The sequence below is a fragment of the Lissotriton helveticus genome, chromosome 9 (genome assembly GCF_964261635.1).
Source record: "Lissotriton helveticus chromosome 9, aLisHel1.1, whole genome shotgun sequence".
Classification (NCBI taxonomy): domain Eukaryota; kingdom Metazoa; phylum Chordata; class Amphibia; order Caudata; family Salamandridae; genus Lissotriton; species Lissotriton helveticus.
Window position 1 is genome coordinate 285,471,600 of NC_136070.1, and position 21,532 is coordinate 285,493,131.

Genomic DNA, 21,532 nt, shown 5'->3' on the forward strand with positions numbered 1-21,532 from the left:
AATCCGTTGCTTCTACCAAGACGCTAGTATCAGCAGAGACCCCATATTTTTTTTTTTATTTGGTGTCTGTTCCTGCTCAGGAACATGGTCCAGAATACCATGACTGGGAAGGCAATGGCTTGCCCATCTCTCTCATTACACTGATTATGCCACAATTACTCGTTTTACAAAATCCCTGAAAGAGCTTGACTCGCCACACTGGCTACCAATGGTGTTAAGTGCCTTCTTTGCAGTGGTGGCTCGGAGGGCGGCTGGGATACTAGAGTTACAGCTACCGTTTATGGAGACTAGAATTTTGGTAGAAATCTTGAGGCATATACCAGCAGCATCAGAGCCCTCACTTTCATTTAGCAATGTCCTCATTGGTACTACTCAATTAGTGATCTATTCTCATTAATTAGTTGGTAACTGTAGGTGGGGAAAAAAATATGGTCCTTCTTACAAGGTGCATACACGATAGCCACGGGAAAGGTCTAACTTGTGAAAAGGCAAATACGGTGAAGACACTTAAAGAAATAGTAATTGAAAAAGAAAATCCAAAGCCACGAGTAAAATATTATTTTCTTTAAAAATGCATGTTCAGAACAGAGTAGGAGGTGCACTCCTCAATAAGCATTGCCATGTGACATCCTATGTTTGCAGGCATGCAATGAATTTTATCTTGGCACCAATGTATATAGGTCAGAGTAATTAAATGCAACTATTCAGAGCAATACTCACATCTGATTTGACAGCTCAATAGAAGCTCAGCACATTCCTGTAATTACCATATTTACGGTTGGAGTTGCCAAATTGAAGAAGCAGGTATTACTCATTTAACAGAATCACGTGCAGCTGGAAGCTGGGCTGAAAACTCTTGATACATAACACCTTTTAAGGTGTATGGCATATCAATTATCATGGTCAAGTTATTTCACGTTTGAAATATTGTTCAAACTAAATATCTTAAAATTCAACATTACTGTTAAACAATTAAGAGTTTAGTAGGTTGTCACTCTAGTTTTAAGGTTATGGAAAGTAGCAAGTGAAAACAATCAAAGACTCTAAAGGGGTACTCCGTGTCCTACTCTTCAATATCAAAACATATGAAAAGCCAATGTTGAAGTGAAACATGCAAAGCTACGTTGCCCATGTGGTCTGGTGTCTGACCTTGGTGAGAAGTTGGCATGAGGACCTGCTGTGTTTGAGTTGGATGCTGCACAGCCTGTTGCTGGTGGTGGTGCTGCTGCTGCGGAAGGTGATGCTGTTGGTGGTGTGTGTGCTGGTGTTGCTGTTGCTGCTGCTGTTGAGCCTGAAGTAAAAGCTGTTGCTCCTCAGTATGAAAGCCATCAACCGCTTTGGACTGCATTAGCTTGCTCTCCCACAGCTTGATTGAAATAAAAGAAACATTAAGTACACATACAGAAATTTCACAAAGACATTGTAAAGCTATTTGCACACAAACCAAATGGGCTGCAGAAAAACCTCAATAGGGCAGCATTCACAAGGGATTGCCTGTTTAATGGTAACAGCACTGAGGGTTTTTTTTAAGACTATTTATACACCAGGTCAGAAAACGTTAAGGCAAGCAGCGAGTCTATGCCCCCCAGTTGTCATGGCATCCAAATTTGGATAGGGGGCAAAAGGAAACGTTAATTTCAAGAAAAAGGCCCTTTCAAATAAGTGTTTACCTAACTGCAGATGACAAAAAAAAAACTTTATACACGTTTTTCTACAGCATGTTACCATTAGGAACCAAAGTAGGACAAAAGAAAGCACCTCGATTTCATATTCCGAGTCTCTCACTGTAGGGACTAGCAATTGAGAAACGAGGGGGATGAGGAAAGAGCTTATGCAAAATTGACCTACACATTTACCTAATCAAATTTCAAAAAAGCAAACAACCTTCTCAATGATGTGGCAAATAAAATATAGTAGGAAATTAATTGAAGAGTGGTGTAAAAACTGTTGCCACACAAGCAAAAGATAGGGGGGGGTGGGGGGGCGTTACATTTCCACAGGAGAAAAAAACAAAACTATCCCACACATTAAAACGGTGATCTTTTAACTAGACCAAATAAGCACATCAATTTAAATATTGAACTAGAGTCACTTCTACGTTTTCTAGTTGGTCAAGTAATTAAATCAATGCCAGTCTACATTCATAGCGGTACAAAAGGGGGTGGTGATGGACGGAGCATCTGAACGAATCAAACACTCACACCCAGTCAAAAGATCTGGGTTTAATCCATCACCGTTCTTTAGCCCACTCTGCCACCCCAGTTCAGACATGGCCATATGCAAATCAGTCTGACCCTGTGTCTCATGGGAACAGTCCAGCCCGAACTGCCAAGCCATGCCTTCCCTGGACCGGAAACAAGCTTCCGAGGACCGGTTTCTGGCATTCCAGCCGTCTTCAGCCCGGCTTGCTTGAATCCAGTGGCAAAGTGAGCAAGGGACTCACGTCTGAGCATACCCAAAAAAGCAAACGACCTTCTCAATGATGTGGCAAATAAAATATAGTAGGCAATTAATTGAAGAGTGATGTAAAAACTTGCCACACAAGCAAAAGATGGGGGGTGGAGGGGCGTTAAATTTCAACAGGAGAAAAAAAAAAACTAGAGTCACTTCTACGTTTTCTAGTTCGTCAAGTAATTAAATCAATGCCAGTCTACATTCATAATCAAATATTTTAGTGGGGAGGATGCCATTAATTAGCCAATCTCACCATTCAGCATATCAATTGTGAATACCAAAATAAAGGTTAAGAAAAAAAAACTCTGTGCAATGAGCTCCATGTCACACGTTTGTGGCGTTACAACATGACACAAGCTTAGCAATAAAACACAAAACGTGTGCCTCCATCACCACGTTACATTCCACTATACAACCCTTTTAAATAGCAGGCGACCCCAGCAAGGAATTCTTCAGACTTCACGTTCTTTTAAACATACCGTCCAAAACTAGAGATGATGCAGTACTTCTAACCGCCCTGCACTTACAGTTCACTCCTCTTTCATACCTTCTTGTTACTTTGGAAATTCAGTTGTATCAAAAAGTGGCTGATCCCACTGTACTACTCTAGAACATGAACTCGACCCGGGGTAAATTACTCAGTGTTGGATAGACTGGCTTGGCACAAGACTGACTAATATCGCTTCTTTTGTTTACCAGGATTAGGACTTTCCCTAATGTGCCTCAGCTCACGTCAAGGTGCTTTCCATTTTTCCAAGAAAAGCCACTGATGGATAGACAATTGTAACCAGACCACGCTTTAGAAAACAGGCAATACTCAAACTTAGTTTCCTAGCTCTGCCTTGCTTTGAGTTACCTGTCAAAGCAGATCCTGGCACCAATTATTTGACAACGGTCACTGGGGCTAGTAAACTCGGCACCACTCGATCACTAATACAGAAGGGGAATACCTCTACATTTATCTTCTAGCAAAACTGACGTGATACAGCTTGGGGGGGTGGAACTTTCCAGTTTCGAGGGCTTACCGTTTTGAGTTCCATAAGGACTTGTTCATCCACTCCTTCATCCAGAAACAGTTCACGGACATCATTGATAACATCTTCGATTACAGATCTGTACAGTTTAGGCTTGCAAGGATAAACAAAAAAGTGTTAAGAAACAATGTGCGAGGAAAACTAAGCAATAATAGTATTAACCAGGTGTGCACATTATACACTAAATGAAGACCCCACTGAAATGCTACATTGTAGGGCTCAACAATTAGATGGTCATGCACCTAAAGCACACATGTAGATGTGCAAAATACAAAATGTGCTACACATTACTCAAATAATTGTATGTACCAACAGGACTTCATTAAATGGTGTCTCATGTAGGCCAAAATATTAATTCAGGCAATCGTTCTGCTACAACTTCAAGACGGAAGTGGCTGCGCAAGGTGCATTTAACTGATCTGGTTCTTCTGCCTTAGTTGACACATACTGCATTCAATGCAATATGACATTTTACTGTTTTAACGGATAAGCTGCGATGCACCCTTACTGGTGAAATTTACCCTACCGCTCTCTTGCTTGCCAGACATGAAGCAGGGAGTTTTTACTTGTTAGCAAATTGGAGCCATTAAAGTGTTAAAACGGAAAAAACCTAAGTTAAATGAGTAAGTTAGGATACTGTGGCACATGAACACAGAAAGTATGGGCGTATACTCACTAAGACCCTAACACTGACGCAAAGGATCCAAGTGTAGAAACCCCCAGGAAGAAAAGGCAGCAAATGAAAATGCATTAGAAGAAAATCTGTGTGTTATAGCGTGGCCTGAGCTAGTGAAACAGAACCCAACTATACTTCTTAATCGCAAAATTACATTTTGTGTGAAAAAGACACCCAATTCTAACCAATGCTCAATGGTGTTCATGTCAACAAAATCGCACATATAAAATCATACGCTCATATGTTACGTTTAAATTATACACCCCTGTCAAAAATTGTTTAACAGAATTTCCTAATGTCCCATTACAGAAAAACAAAACTTAGCTTACAGTAATCACTAAATTGGGGAAGGGCATGCGGTACTGTGCGTCATACACACTAAATTCTGGCCTTGTGGCTAAATCATTTAATGCCCACGCTTGCCCATCCTAAACCGGGCCGCTCTGTCAAAAACAGGCATGCGCTTGATATTAACAGAGGGCAATCCACTTGGTCAAAAAGGGTGAGATATGTTTTTTTTTTTTTTTTAAAGCATTCTGTTTTGCTTTTTCTGGGATCAAAATTATTTAATCAAGTGGATTAGTCCTTCCTGTCAGAGGTCCTACAAGTCATGAGATTAGGTCCGAAATAGAGAACTGGTCTTGTCAAAATATGAGAGGCTCAAAGCAAGGATAGCCTTTAACAAACAACTCTCACAATTGTTTGGCTTCCAGATAGGTATGTGGCAGGGATATCCCAACATCTCCCCAACTTTTTGGCCTTTCCATTGAACTGTTGGTCTTTTGATAACAATGGACACAGATGTCAAGCATGATCCTGTTTGAGACTAAGAAGTAAAAGATTAACAAACATGCTGAGGAGGTCTTGAGCGTCCTGAGCGCATTACTGACATTTCTCCCAAGACATTATTAAGCAGCTGCAGAGGGTTGGAAAGGAATCTGGGTATAAAATAAACTAGGATCAATCCAAAATCCTAAATGTATCCTTTCGTCCAGAATTGGTGGTCCATCTAGAAGATGGCATATCCTATGAAATGGGTTGTGGGACAAGTAAAATATCTTAGCATCAAAAGTATACTGAAAATCTCAGACCTTTTTACGGTAAACTACCCCACTTTAGTGGTGGACATCAAAAAAAAAAAAAATAGGACTTGAATGCTTGAATGACTATCACAAATTGCTCATATGCTGGTCAATAAAGCAAAAAAGCTGTTCAAATAAATGTTCTACAATGCCCACTCTGTATATTTCAACGCCTACCAAGCCTTTTTGAGAGCTCAGTCATACACGATATACAGAAAATATAGAATTTTATATTGGGCAAGACTTGACCAAGTATCTTGCAGAATCTTGTATTGCAATCTAGGACATGGAGAGGTACAACTTTGACACATATATATCTATACTATGTAGCAACCCAGCTACGGATAGAGGCAGACTGGTGCACAAGGGTCATGCTATTGTGAATAGGCCTCTATGACATGCTGTGGCTAGACAAAACTCACACGTCAAAATGAGCAACTGAGCACTACAGTCAATTGCACCCTTAGAATATAGGACGGACTGGCCAATGTGAGAGGACTCCCCACCTTCCCCTCACCATGCATGCGATCTCTCAGGATTCTGAATTCATTCCTGCACTCCATGAAACTCCCTTTTTGAAAAAGTGGGAATGTATCTGTACGATGATCTTGGAAACGTACCATGGAGATCAACTCAAGTCATATTTACAATATAAATCCAAAGATTAAGAAGAGAGGGATAGACAGATATACTCAGATTTGATAATGGGCCCTCAACTCTAAACGTAAGAAGATAACCAACCGGGAGAAAGCACCATCTGAAACCCTCTCCCTCAAAATGATAGGCAATAATAGAGTTATTTAAAATTACATTTAATGCTTTTAGACAAAGATGCCAGACCCAGCTGGTGTCATATGTTACAATGGAAGAAAGTACTTAATATTTTTATCCAGAAACAATCAGAACTTTTAAGGAAACATACACAGGTGTTAGTCATCAGTTCGGAGTAAGAGGATCGACTATAGAACTATACATGGCTGTTATATACCCTCACCGTATATATCCTGAGACTAGTTGAAAGTGATGCAGAAGATGGGAAAGTAGAGGGGACCCGCTACACATTTGGTGGGACTGTTCAAAAAGAACACTTTTGGAAGGAGTCGCTCGAGCATGGGACAAGGTGTTGTAATGTCTAGGGGCAGAAAAGACAACCAATGCCATCAAGGGGAAGAAAATGGACACGCCTCCTGCATCCCAGTTCGATCATCGGTAGTGCGACATGTTGGCAATGGAAGGGTTATCCAGCAATGTAAGTAACAATCTCAGAAGAGTCAAAAGTGTATGGAAAACATTACTGGGAGTACTGAGCTGGGATGGCCCAAATGTGCTTTGCCCCGGCAAGAGATGGTAAGCAATGCATTTCAATACACAAATAACCCACATGAGCTGCCGACAGAGGAACTTTTTTCAGATGAAGATTTAGAGAACACGGATACTCAGCAAATCAGCTAGTTGAATGGTTGAGGCACACTCCATCATAGGGGAGAAATGTGGAATTATATTTTACTTGTTTGTCTATTAGTCTGTATTATGGCAGCAGCAATGTAAACATCAGCTGAGATGAAGCATTAACACATAGTAAATATACTGCTATAAATTCATGACCTCATCACTCCAAAGGGCTGTCATAGTAGCAGGTCTTTTCTTTACCGACTGAAAGTTTGTTTATATTTGTGTATTTTTTATAATATCATATGGGGAGATATTTTTTAAAAAAATGCAATGCATCCACACAGTTATATTTTATGCCCTCCCCCGTCGCTTATGCCAGGTTTTCATTGAAGGGGACCATCTTGAAAGACTTGTATGCACTAACAAAAACCTGAAAGGGGCGATACTGTGTTGCTTTGAGACACATCCTTTTGCAAGTACTCCATCTTGCACGGGCACTTTTGGCCAAGTTCTTGCTTAGCAGGGCCTTTAATTCGCTTCTAGTCACTCTACTTACTAAATTAAGATATTACAAAGGGCTTGGCAGTGTGTCCACTATCTTTAACAGGACGTCTAACAGTGCACTTTAAGCCTGTTTTTTGAGGTGAACTAATTATTCTGCATGGACTACCAATAATTCAAGGTGTGCCTTTTTAGGTTCTTCAACTATTTTTTTTTTTTGTTCGGACTAGTCCCGATTTAATCTGTGGCCCATTTCACTTTACGGTATTGTTCTGTTTTGCCCTGGCAGAAGCACAGGTGTTGCATCACTACAGTTGGCCTGGACTCCCACTCAAACCCATAGTCTCTATTTTGTCAATGCAATGTGGCTTTTTCAGCCTGCTTCATGAGACAAGACCATGCCTGATGTTTTTCACAGTGTTGTCCTAAACATAGACATTGCATTTTTTTAGATTTATGAATGTCTTTGTTCCCAGTATGACGTTTCTGCTTGAAGTTCTGCTTGGTCTTGTCTTGAAGAATACTTCTAAAGCAGTAAATATAGTTTATACACCAAGCAAAAAAAAGCAACCAAGACATCATTTACGTCATCAACCAATGATGACGTGCATTCAGAAGGCCTAAGGCGCCCTCATAGCAAGAGCCCTCCGAACGACCGTGCAGCCTGCAGAATGGAGGCAGACAGATAAAAGTTTCTGATTCATGAGAAATTAAGACTGGACAGAAACAACTCTGCTACAAGGAAATAAATACAAAGATCTTCTATCAGAGATAACGGCAAAATACATTGCTATGTGAATGTTTAATATGCCCCTTCTCTTTAAAAGGATGCAAGCACAAGAATTAGAGGTGCTCGCATTGAACAGAATAACGCCACACAATTGGTGTGACTAGATGATCTCAACTTACTCAAAATCATTGCTCAGAAACGAAAGTTTATCCAGTCAGTTAATCTGGGGTTTTGCCTCCTCAGCACACCAAACACTATGGCAATTTTCATCACAATTGACGTATGTCTCCCGATCAAGTTGATTTCTAATGAGCACTTTTCACTTAGATGCAGAAAAAGGATTTTCACCTGGCCCATTCCTGACAAGACTCAAATTCACATCAACCAAAACAGTGTTACAACCGTTTGAGGAGTGACTGCTTACAAAAGGACATTATTCATAAGGTACAAGGAAGGCCACGGTTTTTTAAAGTTTTGGCATAGCATCCTTCATTTCAGCAATAAGGATCGCAACACTAACTGGCCCTGCGCTAGTTTGAATAAAATAGAAGGATCTTCAATTGCGATATATTTGTTGTGAAATCAGTTCAATTGGGGGTCCATTTTAATTGAATGTCCATCCTTCTCCCCACCCTCAATTCGCCTTACAAAGGTCCAACCTCAATTTTTTGTGTTGCAAAGGGATGAGTCTACGGTCATATTTGTTGGGCTTATAAATGCTCTTTCACATTTGAACTTCTCAAATGTAATGCCGGATTGCAAGTGATGATAGATTTTTTCAGGATTTAAAATCTGTTAAAGGATGGGGTGGGAGTGGAGGGTTGAACCAGATGTTTACCCTTACCCCAAGATGACCGTGGAAAAATAAAGTATCCATATCCAGCTAAATAAGGTGAACTAAATGTGAAGATCCATGAATACAAAGTAATTACACACCTTGATATATGAAGGCTCAACCACTTCAATACCAATAAATGCAATGTCAATGGACACCATAAAGTGTGCTCGCATAACAATGTCGATAACAGTAGAAACAAGAACGTCAATCTCAGTAAAGACAATACCGATATACGCTATGACAACTGTACACACAATACTGAGGAAGTCGGTAAAAAGGATATCAATGACTGCCATGTTAATTGTACACATTTTAGCAAACTCATATTATTACTGTCGGATTCACCCAGGGGACCTCCCCATCAATCTCGAGTCAAAGATACATGGTCAGACATGCCCTGCGACCAGAACCCAAGCCTACCAATTGACAGGTCACAGGTGGGTACCCAGGGAAAACCCTGATCAATCCCATAGATAGGCAGATACACCTCAAACAGGTTTGAGGACATTGGCCCCAATAAAACACATTTGGCCAACGGAGCACGTTCCCAAAATACCCTATAGATGCCACATAAAGTTAGGAACACTCAGCCATCCAGGAAACAGCATACACACCACACGTAGTGATCACGCACTCCCCACGCCGAACATCTGGAAACACACACTGGCTCTCCCTGAGGACAAGAGCCACTTGTGCCCCCGTTATCAGATGGTTATACTTGCTGTTTATGACTAGGACAAGAATGGCAAATCAATGTATGGTACCTCAAGAATGGTATAAACGGTTGGTCAAAGCTTGTGCATAATGAGACTTTCTTCAGAAGCTACTCTGTGGATACCCTCCTGGCCGCTTTGTTCAAATAAACAAACTCATTCCTGTCTTGCCAATGCCTCGTCTTTTCATTTTTTAAAGGTACATTATTTCCAAGCAACATTTTGGCAAGCCAGCCAGGAGAGATTAGTTTATTGAGTCCCACTGCTGCCGAAGCAAGTACTGCTGCCCGAACAGATTCACATGTGCAACAAGATCGGTGAGTAGACGCCATTATTGATTAGAAGTTCTGCTGAAACCACAGGGCGAAGGTCCATCCAGATGCAGCAGTCACTGGGTAAGTAACTACATCTAATCCTTAGTCCCAGCACGTGAAACTAGGACTAGCGCATCACTTTCACTCTTTTCCCTAGTCAGCAAGCGAGAGAAGGTGAGGGTAGCTACCGTTTGTTTCCGTTTTAACCATTGAGTGCGACAACTGGTTTATTGTAGGCCCTTGGTGTGTTATATAGGGCCACCACCTTGATCATATTTTTAGTTAAGAGAGTTTTCTTAGGGACTGTCGGTTTCTCAACACAGACTGTCAAAGAAATTAGGTGGATTTTTCAGCTTGGACTTTTGGGAGTCAGGCAGACTGTACGCATGACCGATTGTGACATTCGGTGTTATTTAAAAGTCGTGGAAAATTCTGAACTTGGTGATTAAGATTTACCTTGTGTCTGGCCACCGAGGGCCGATAATGGTCAGGTTATTCCTTTGTTCTCACGCCGCACAGACAGTTGCTATCTTTTTCCATCGAGCCAATATTGAGTGTATCAGGCTCACTTAGCTCCAGGTATCACATCGAGCATCCCCTCTCCTTGGGATGGAGGCCAAGGAGGGCTAGGGTTTTTGGACATAATTTTTTCAGTTGACCTTTTCTCTTAGTTTCTTTTAGATTTTCCATTAATGCATTATTGATGTTGTGGTGCTGTTAAAAGTTTGCAATTGTGCTTCCTGTTTAAATGTTATGTTAGTGAGTTTATGCATTTATGAATTAACTTCTTCCACAAATCAGAATTCCATATTTGCCATTTCACTGCGAAAAATCAACTTGCACGGTTCTGAACTAACCATTGCACTTTGTTACTGGCTGTTATTTCATTGCATTTGTCTATGTCAAATTGTTAAATGTTTTTGATGCATCAATTTCTAGTAGATACAGGGGCAGCAAGGTCATGCATGCGGGAAGGAGAAGCCCCCATATCAAAAACCCCTGCCAAAATACAGTGAATCTCTGGTTCCATGTCAGAGGTCCCCCCTCACAGAACTCCAAGCTGGAAATAGGGGAAAATAGGATATGGGAACAATTATTGTGCTATCCTTCCTTCCCGATCAATATACTAGGACGGGACCTATTGTCCCGAGATTTTTAAAAAAGAGTCCATCCAGTTCGCAGGGAACGGGACTATGGCCTATTCCTCCCCTGGAACCCCCCCCCCCCAGCACAGAAGTCAGCAAACCATTTCCACACCACACAGACGCAAGCCAGTGATCCCAGTCTGTCAAGCCCACTTCAAGGGGACAGTCCTGGGTTATACGGGAAGCCTCTTCGAGCTATACTGGCAGTGGGCAGGTCACGCACACCACCTCTTGGTGGAAGCAGCCAAAAGGGTAGCACATAAGGTGCTGAAGGAGCAGGATACTCGGGCCCACACCATGCATATTCCCATTGAATTTTCTAAGGTTAGGTGGGGAGCGGTCCCAAGGAGTACAGGGACAACTGCTGTAGCTACCAGTCCAAGCGCAGTCCTGGGGTTACCCAGTTCGGCCTCGGTCACCACCCCACCACTTCCCCAAGGAAGTGGCACAGACAAGGTGGCCCATGCTGAATGATGCTTCCAACGGACTTGAAGCCCCCTACTGCTAATGCGATACCCAGGAGAACGACTCCAACAGAAAATTCTGTATGCCCGACTGGCATGGAGACACCCCAAGGAGGTATCCCTACTTGCCAACAGGGAAAACTCCTGAGATCTAAAATGGGCTGGCTACAGTCTCCATCCCCCACTCAGTGGTCCACTTGAAGTGACCAAGAACAGGCGAGATCACCCTCACAAAGGACCATAATGATCACAAGTGTACAAATGTTGCCCAGCTGGAAGAAAACTCAGCCATGGAACCCTAGAGGGATCCAGCAGAGTGTCTGCACCAGAAGGCAACAAGGCTGGCAGCCCCCACCGTGCCAAGAGAATGCCACTATTCTTACCGAGAAAAAACACAGAACCAAGTATAGTCACCTAAGAGCATACCACAAGCAGAAAGTAACAGTCCCAGGATAGCCCCACAAAATACCCATCCACAAAATCAAGCCCAGAGCAAAACACCATTGCATCGTACAGCCCCAGGGAAATCAGGCAACCAGTGCCTGACACAGCAGGGACCGGATAGTTGGCTGAGCACATGGCAACAGCCACAGCAGCAAGCCCAGCAGGCACCGGGGACACAAGCAAGGAGGGATGGCTGTCTGGGGGGGCAATTCCCTAGCGCAATCACAGAGTACAAACAGGCATAGGCCTTGAAAAATCATAAAAATGTTACTGGACCTGCAGGTCTAGTGACTTAAATAATCTACTCGACCCATTTGTAATGCTCTTGACCCATAAACTGGTTTCAAATTATGTTAACATGGGCAACTATTTTAATTCATTGAACCGCCATTTTCTTCATTGTCACATATGAGAACACCTTCAAGTGCGCGAGTTCAGAATGACTGCTGTACAAAAGACTTGTATGATTTAATAGACTAAACTTTTTTTCTCCATGTATAATACAAATCTAGCCACAGGATACACATGACCCCTGACTTGCCTCTTAGTTCATTACCAGCATTGTCATAAGGGTGGGGAAGGAAGGTTTCTCAAATCATGTTAAAAAAACCTACCACTTTTAATAAATAAATAATTAAAGCATGAAGTGGTAGCACGCTTATTTGTAAGCAGCAGATTTTACATTGAATGGCCACAAACATTCCCACTGACATGTGGTTTTACTGAAAACTATAGTGTACAAACAATGTTTGGAAATCAGAGTTTCTACACATGTGTCATTTGCATATCACCATGTAAAGTTTTCTGGTTTGTTTTGCTCTTATTTAACTCTGTTTGCATCACACTTAATTACAAAAAAATGTGCTTTCATAAATCCGGATATATTTTGAAGTGAGTAATGAAACAGGCTATTTATTTAAATGTTATGTGTAAGAGAAAAATAACTGACATCTTCAGACGGCTCACTTGACAAAAACCTCTAACTAGTAAGAGAAAAAAATATAACCATTATCCAAACAGCAGTTAGTAAAAAGGCAAACTTACATGTGTCTTCTTTCCTTGAACAGACAGCAAATGTGTCAAGATAAAAACAAGATTTGATGGCACCTTTATTGCTTATTCACTTTCGGGATGAACAGAACACCTGCTCCTTTCCAGCCTTAATTCACTCACCAGATTGGACTCGTCAGTGCTAAAAATAGCTCGACCTGATAACATTTTACTCGCAATTGCGAGTGGGCGAGTATATTTTGAGGCCTGCAATAATTACCACTCCCCAGCAGGACACCCACTCCATATGCACTTCACAAAACGGACTACAACCATACAAAGTAGTCGCACAGCATTAGGGAAAAACTGAAGCCGTTACTTGCGCTCAGGGAAACCTCAAGGCTGCATACTATGTCGATCAGGAATACACTCTAGTGTTAGCCATTCGGGTGCCCGCCTAGGCTCCCACTGCTGTTGAATTCCCATGGGCGGGATTGGCTGATCACTCTCCCAGGGGGGGAAAGACAGACCGACTAGGGCGGCCCAAAATGGTGCATAAACGAAGGGACCCAAAGTCCCGTTGCTCAAGTCACGAAGGCACATCCCTGATCGAAAGGAACCCATTCAAAATTTTTCAGGCCTCTGCTCAAATGGAGGAACCTTTTTAGTTCCAAAACGAGAAAACGCCCCTGTGCTGGAAGCAAGGTTTTCTGTGCATTTTGGGTGTTGAGGTTACCCGTAAAACTCCGTAGTCCTTACACAAATTTAGCAACAAGCCATTACAGAAATTTACCCGGGCAATCAACCATCTAAGCCACAGCACAAGTCCCAGCTGCACACCAGACTCATTGCATGCAGGAAATTCTGCCTCCTCCACTCCCCTAATGCTTCCAAACACATCCAAAGTCTTCTCATCGGATCATGGCTCCCTAAAGCAGCATGTCACCGGGTAAAAAGCCCCCGATTCCTGCTGAGGGCAGCAGACCCAAAAGCATCCTAGATCTGAGGGAGAGGAGTGTGACGGGAAGGAAAGGGTTTCTATAGATGACCATCGCAGACCCTTGCACAAAGTGTGTGGATAGGCTCACCACCGCACCCAGTCTATCGAATAGGATACACAGGGCCTCATGAAACACTGTTCAAGGAAGCAACAGGCCCGATCCCAGTCATGGACAAATCCGAACCACAGAACAGAATCTCACCAACATGACCTCAGACCATAGGGAAAAATCTATAGTGTCCATTAGCGTTACCCACATCAGGCCAAGCACACGAGTCCCAATGGCACAACAGACTGAGAAAAACAGCGCACACCAATACGATTCTAGCCATTCCCCTGCAGAACCATCCGGGCCCACAAATGACCAACCCCACCCCCCCCCTAAGTACCTCCGATATGCTGATTTAAAGGCAGCATCGCCCAAACCACAGGTAAACACCAATCTGGACCAGTCAAAACCAGCCCTACCTTCCAGAAGGAGAACGTAACCCAACAACCAACTCCATAAGAGGAAATCTCATTACGCGACACGTGCAGAAACCCGAGGGGCGCGCATGTGTCAACGGAAACAGCCTAAAATTTAAACATCCATTTTCCCTTACAGTAGCAAGTAGCCCATGCAGGTCAAAAAGATACCCATGCATTCCCACAACCTCCAGCCCCCACTGCTTCAGCTGCGCAAAGACATCGCCAGGTGGAAGTTGCCCTTGTTAAGATGATGTCCCTACCCCGATTCCTGTATTCCCTACAGAATTCCATGGATCTGATATCCACGTCCTATTCCTGAGAGGTTGAGAGCCTCCAACGGGATCTACTGTGGAACAGTAAACCTCGCATCGCTCTCAGCAAACTTTCCCTAAATTAGTATGACGGAGGCATCAGCCTCCCAGACATACAATTGTATTATTGGGCGTCCCATCTGTCCTTCATCAACCACTGCACCTATGCCCAGCCTTTTAACCCGGGATACAACATGGATAGGTAGCTCCTCTCAGGGGGGACCTTTAGTAGAGCCCTTTACTCTGGGCCCCAGCGCTATCCACTTACAGGCCCCACTAAACATGCAGTAGACATCTGGCATGCGACCACCAAGCGCCTGGGCTGGAAACGGAGGCTGGCGCTCACCACACCGTTATGGAATTCCGAGCAATTGGGTGACCTATGGAAGAGTAAGGGATTTGACAATACCTATGAGGGATCTCACAGGTATTGCATGCATAAGGGATTTGTGGGACATATCTGATATTAAGTCTTTTACAGCGTTACAGCAGCAATATACCTTGGCCGAATCGGAGCGCTTCCCATGCACACAGGTTCGACGCGCACTTCGCACACACTTACAGCCCGGGACCACGCTGCCGGAATCATCCCCACTGGAAGATAGGGTGCTGGATGATCATCTTCCTGACAGCACAATTTCGCTGATATATAAAAAAAAAACTGGTCAACAACATCTCGCATCCTCTTCTGGCTCTCCGAGAGAAGTGGACCAGGGATGGCATAGAAATGAATGACGAGGAATGGCAGGAGGCAGTTTCCTCTCCCAGAGTTGTAGCAGTACCAGCTCGTTTCTGTCTCGTCCAATTAAAACTCCGTCACCGTATCTATGTAACAGGGCCCCAACTGGTACAAATGGTAAGGGTACACGAGGGAGCCTGCAGGCGGGCTGTGGCCAGATAGGGACCTTTTTTCATATACTGTAGGAATGTCCACTGATCCAACCCTACTGGCGTGGTATTCACAACATTATCAATACAGTTCTGTCTGGCAGCTCCAAGTGGAGGCCCATAGGTGTCTCCTAAACACCTAGGAACTGACTGACTTGAATGTCTGCTTGAAGCAGTGGGTGACTTTAGGGCTAATGCTGGCCAAGAGGAATACTGCCCAGCGATGGGGGAAGTCTGTTCCGCCAATGGCACAGGAATGGGAAAAAGACATGGATTGGGCAATGTTTAGAGAAAAGACTGTATATGTGTCACGTGGATGTCCCAGAAAAGGGTCTCTTGTGTGGGGCCTGTGGAACTCCTATCGTGGAGATATTTGTCAGCCCCCTCTGACCCCTGCATGGGACGACCCCCCGTCGCCCTAGACCTTCCACCAGGCATGATATTTAGTGATATTGCCTGCTGTACCACTAATGCCTATCGATCTGCTCCTTCTGTATAGTCATGCTATTGCTGAGGTTTGTTTTCTTAATAAAAAATGTTTTACAAAAAAAAAAATGCTTTTAAAAGATACCCATGCACCGGTTAAACACACCTCGGAACAGAGCAGCCGACAGAGGAAAATTACTGTCCCCACTGCAGCAAGAAGAGGGGGTAAACAAATATAAATGGCACTAAACCAGCTTTAACTCGCCATTCCCTAAAATTGCTAGCACCTACTTCCAGTATCCCGCTAGAAAATACTGCTCACAGTGGAGCCATAGAGTGTATTGGTAAAAAGGAAACAAGAATTTTCCAGAAAACTGCCAAAATGATGTGTTTTTTGCAAGCTAACCTACAACCCACAGCTCTTATCCTACAAGTCTGCGATCGAGCCACACGTGCACCAACATTGTGGCAGACCACCGTCCCTTTGATCAAAGCTTAAGACAAAAGACCCCTGGGTGCCCAGACAACAAACATCTCCCCTGGAGACCATCCCACAGCCTACAAATGTTTTTTACGTCATGTAGTTATGTATTCTTATACACGCTGTTTAGCCATGGGGTACTTGCACCCATCCGGAGCCAGAAATATGCCTAGTATCATGAAATCTACTTTGACATTCTTGCAATGCATGTGTAGGGACCCCTCTCACCTCACATAAATCTATGCTGAAGCAAACGCAAGCATTCCTAATGCACTACACAACACTGGATACCAACATATGACAACGACAGGCACTCAAACCACAAACAGGTCATGTTACATAGGCTCACCAATACCCCATGGAGTAGGTGCAGACAGGCATTACTTATCCCAAGAGAAAACCATAAAAAAGTCAAATGAATTATCCACCTGTACCTATGCAAAATCAGAGACAAGATCCAACCCAATCGAGTAGACCCCCATAGAGCAATAGTGAACATCACCTGATACAAGATAGACCCCACAGCACTGTACCTTTTTACCAAAACTAGCAAGGTCCAAACCGAGGTAGACCGAATGCACAGAAGGGGCACAATAAGTCCTGGAACTTTGCAGAAAAGAGGTTCTTGGAGGTAGCAAGACCACCGCAACAGTGCACAAATATATTTACATCAGTCTGCGGTCCCAGGGTGGCTCTTAACATATTGTGTGGCAACCTTTTTTGTTTAATCACAAGTGGACCCCAGACATGGAATTCCAGTGCAGGGCCGCTCACCTTGATCATGCTAGGGGAAAGGAGTCTCAAGGGAGGGGGCGAGGGGGAAATCAAATGCCAGCATATAAGACCCGTGCCAGGAAATGTGGCATACCGAGATTAATAGGTATGCATGGTTGGAGGGGAGTGGGTAGCCCCTAACTGGAGGAAAATGTACTGTGTTCCTTGTGTTTCAGAGGCAAAGGAACCTTACCACTTGGGTATAACAAGTACTGTGAAGAAGAACTGCATATACTGGAATTGCAACGGGACGCGTACACAATGATGGATTTTTACTGGCAGTGTGGTGAGCTTGCCTACACACATCTCATCCCCAGATTGTGGGGCCTCTGAACCCTTGTGACCATACACACCCAAACGCTGGTCATTCCTGCTGAGCATCTGTCCGAGTTGTCTCAACATCTGCTACAGAAGAAAACAACTTTGTTGGATCATGCTCAAAGAAGAAGAAATGCTGATTATTTTGGCCAGTACAAGGACATTCCTGAATAATTTAGACTCTAGTATATGCAGGAGGGCCCATACCCTTCTTCACTGTGCAAACGAAGGTGAACGCCCGCTGGTTACAAATAACCAGGTTGGAGATGTTGAAAATGATTAACACTGAGCTTGGCCTAAACAATATCAAGGAAGAAATTACAGCCATGCACCTTATGGGGATGCAATATCTATACGTGTTGGACTAGATGACCACGATAAAGGGTGGGGTGTGTGCCAAGATTGGTGATGCCTGCTGTACTTTTATCCCAGGAAACGGATTTGAGAACAGAACTGTAGCTCTTGTCACCCAAGCACTGCATCGTCTACAAACTGACATGGATGGAGGTGCCCCTGCGCAGGACTGGTTTCATAGTATTTTTTCTTCGACCCCCCTATGGGTTTCAAAACTATACACTTTACTACTTCCAGTTTTTGTTGGTGTACTACTGTTGTGTGGTTTACTACAAATAGGGGTTTCCTGTTGTAAAAATGCAGTCCTCAAATTAGGAATTATGCAGATAGCTAGGGAAAGGATAACAGACATTACAGCAACACACAGTTTCAAATAATGTAACTGTTATGACATGAGGGGGATGAAGTCGTTTAAAATTCAGCTAGAAGGGGGAATGTTAATATCCGTGAATACGATGTTATTACACACCATGATATATGCAGGTCCGACCATGGCAATACCAATATATGCATTGTCGATGCACGCAATTATAAGTACTTGCATAACAATGTTGATACCAGTAGAAATAATATCAATGTGTGCCATAAAGCATAACAATGTCAATATCATTAAAGACAACATATATGTATGCTATGACAACTGTATGCAAAATACTGATCATTTCGATAAAAATGATACCAATGGCTGCCATTTTAATTGTACACATTTTAGAAAACTCCTATCATTGCTGTTGGATTAATCAAATGGGACCTCCCCATCAACCCAGAGTCCGAGATAAGCAGTCAGACAGGCAAATTGACCCACGCCTACTAATTGACAACCGACCTGGGAAATGATCCTAACTGGAGACTTCAACTCAAATCTACTATATACACCAGAAGAAGACTAACATCACTGCAGCAAACGCGATCTGGGCCGTACAAACAATCCTTTTCCATCCCAAAATGAGCTGACAACGCAGGACAACAACTGGTAACAGACCACGAGCATCTAGGGATGGATGCTTGTACTAAATGGCAGAATGAAACAGGACAGACACGGGATCTGCACATACCATGGCCCTCACTCAAGCTCAGTCTTAGATTACACAATAGTAACTCTCCCGCTTTTAATGCAAACAGAAAGGTTTCGGATCATATACATCGGCGAGAGTGACCCCTAAGGTCAGCATTTCGAATTAACAACGACATTTCTAAGACACAGAGCTGTGGAGGGGACCGCATCAACAAACCTGAAGCGACTGCGGTGGACAAATAGCACACTACCGCACAGCCTCGAGTACGAAAGACCTGATGGTGACCCTTGAGTCTCAAAAAAGGGTGATGATTGATACATGGATCACCTTCCTAGCAAGCCATTCACAGTCAGGGGCATCGACCAAATTGCAAGGTAAAAAAGAGGGCAAATCACAACAGATACCAAAGTCAAACTGCCTTAGCCCTAACGAAGCAACTAAGAAGAGCTACTAGGTTGACACAGCAACAAAGTGCATCCACTATTACATGAGAGAAAGTACGCCAATTGAAGAAGAAATATAAAAAACAAATTTGGAAGGACAAAAAAAACACAACATAATAACTTTTAGACAAAATTACTATCTAACGCAAAGCAATCGAATGCCAGAGCTTTCTGGGACCACGTGAATTCTCTGTCCAGACCGTCAAAAGTCATAAAAGTGACTTGTGTCACAGAGTCTGCTTGGGTACAACACCTAGTCACCACGTTCTCAGTATTAAACGAGGGTGGGACAAACTCCCTTGAAACCATTTGAAAGGTATATCAAACAGTGTCAGTGACCCCGAGTAAGCAGAATAACAGTGTGGATATATTCTTCAAAACAACCAAAACAGGAAAGAGCACAAAATGTGATGGGGTAACAACAGCTATTCATAACCTATTCCGAAGAAGAAATAGCCAAGGTTATAGCAAAAAGTAGGCTTGATGGGGCTCCGGGCCCAAATAGAGTACCCCAAGACATTTATAAGCAAGATCCCAATTTCTGGGCACCAAAGATGTACTGTGTTTCCTCTGGTAGGCTGCCTACCGTAAAGCTGAAGAGGCTCAATCATCAATCCAGTATTTAAAGAAGGAGAGCGCATAGACCCCGACAATTATCGTATGATTGCGTTAATAGACACCGAGGCTAAATACTATGCTTCCTTGATTTTATCAGACTTGATAAGCTGGTCTGACGCAAGTAAAATAATCCCCATTTATCAGCCAGGCTTTCGCCAGGGAACAGGTAGAATCTCAAATGCACTAGCGTTAGGGATAATTGCTAAAAAAAAAAAAAAAGGCCGCAGCAGACACAAAAACTGCATCTATGCTTTGTGGATTTTAAGGCGCCATTCAACTGTGTCAGTAGACGCATTTTGTGGGGCAAACTGAAGCAACAGGGTCTACCAGAATCAATACTGAAACTAATAATTAATCTATATACAGACACCTGGATGCAGGTAAAAATCGCAGATGGCAAGAAGCGCAACAGGAAGATCTATACCAGAGAGGGGTTAAAGCACAGTTGTGTCTTGGCCCCACACCTGTTCAACCGATTTATGGCTGACTTGACACCAAGGCTAGATTTGGTTAGCTCACATCCTCCATGTCTGGGTACACTGCCATTAACACATCTGTCCTATGCGGATGACATTGTGCTCCTAAGCAAACGAGAATCAGCTTGCAAAGTGCAATTAATGAGCTAGCTGACTTGGTCAAAACAAACTTGATAGAAATAAATACTACAAAAACAAAAGTCATGATCGTAACTCAGTCTTCATAAACAAACGATGTTCACAATCAACAACGTGAGGTTGGAAGTGGTGAGCAGTTATAAATATATTGGGATATATTTGGATCAAAGGCTCTCCTTTCTAAAGCAGAATGAGGCCATGCAAAAGAAAGGAAACGCCCCAATATTTGTGTTCTGTAAATTATCAAAAACTCTAAAAGGCCCACTGTTCACCCCATTATTAGCAGTCAAAGCAAAACTGCTACCAACCAACTATTGCGTACCGAAGTGTTGTCCAGCATGGAACTCGCGCTGCGATTCTGGACAGCCTTCAAACACAAGTGTACAAAGAGTATTTCTTTGCCATGTGACTCCTCCTCACTGGCCCAGGTTTGATTAGTTTGGGCTGCAACAACAATTAGATTGAAGGTACGAGGCAATTAAAACTTGGTACAAAATCTGGCTTAATAGCGGGCTTAAGATTAATGATGTGCTTTGGGCTGCCACTGGTAGCAGAAACTACTGCTGGCCTCGTTTCAGCATATCACGAAGCAGGCGGTAAAAAAAACAAACACTTGCTACTAGAAGATACAGCACGTTGAGTCGGCGAGCCCACGCACGGATGGAATTGCATTCATACACAAAATCAGAGCCAGCCGCATATCTGGGTCTTGCCTTTTCCCCCTACTTAAAAAACACGTTTTTAGAGTTACGTATGGGGAAGTTGCCCTCTAGTGCAGACTTGCCCCGCTGGAAGTACCAGGACTCAAAAGCAAGCACTCTTTGTGGGTCATCCACACAGAATTTTATACATTTAATATGTATTTGCCCAGCCTTAGGTTCGCAACACCGTCAACTGTTGGAGACAGTTCAATGAAAGAGGCATCTCCTCCTGTGGAACTGCCATATTATAATGGCTTGACTCTAATGACCCGCAACTTATTTGCCACTTAAAATGTTTAATCAGTTATAAGAAAGTAATGAAGGAATGAAATTGGTCACAGTC

At 43.1% G+C, this 21,532-nt stretch overlaps 1 protein-coding gene across 4 annotated transcripts in view; it reads right to left on the minus strand.

The window, feature by feature from the left end:
• GTF2A1 (general transcription factor IIA subunit 1) overlaps positions 1–21,532 on the minus strand; it is a 176,465-nt gene that overhangs the window by 150,925 nt on the left and 4,008 nt on the right. For 3 of the 4 annotated variants that reach the window (XM_078660000.1, XM_078659998.1, XM_078659999.1), the window contains exons 2-3: positions 3,480–3,581; positions 1,150–1,366 (exon numbers count right to left, since the gene is read on the minus strand). In XM_078660000.1, coding sequence (XP_078516126.1) covers positions 1,150–1,366; positions 3,480–3,581 — 319 coding nt within the window. Of the gene's footprint in view, positions 1–1,149; positions 1,367–3,479; positions 3,582–20,810; positions 20,884–21,532 lie in introns of those variants that run through there. The other variant, XM_078660001.1, reaches the window with a different exon arrangement.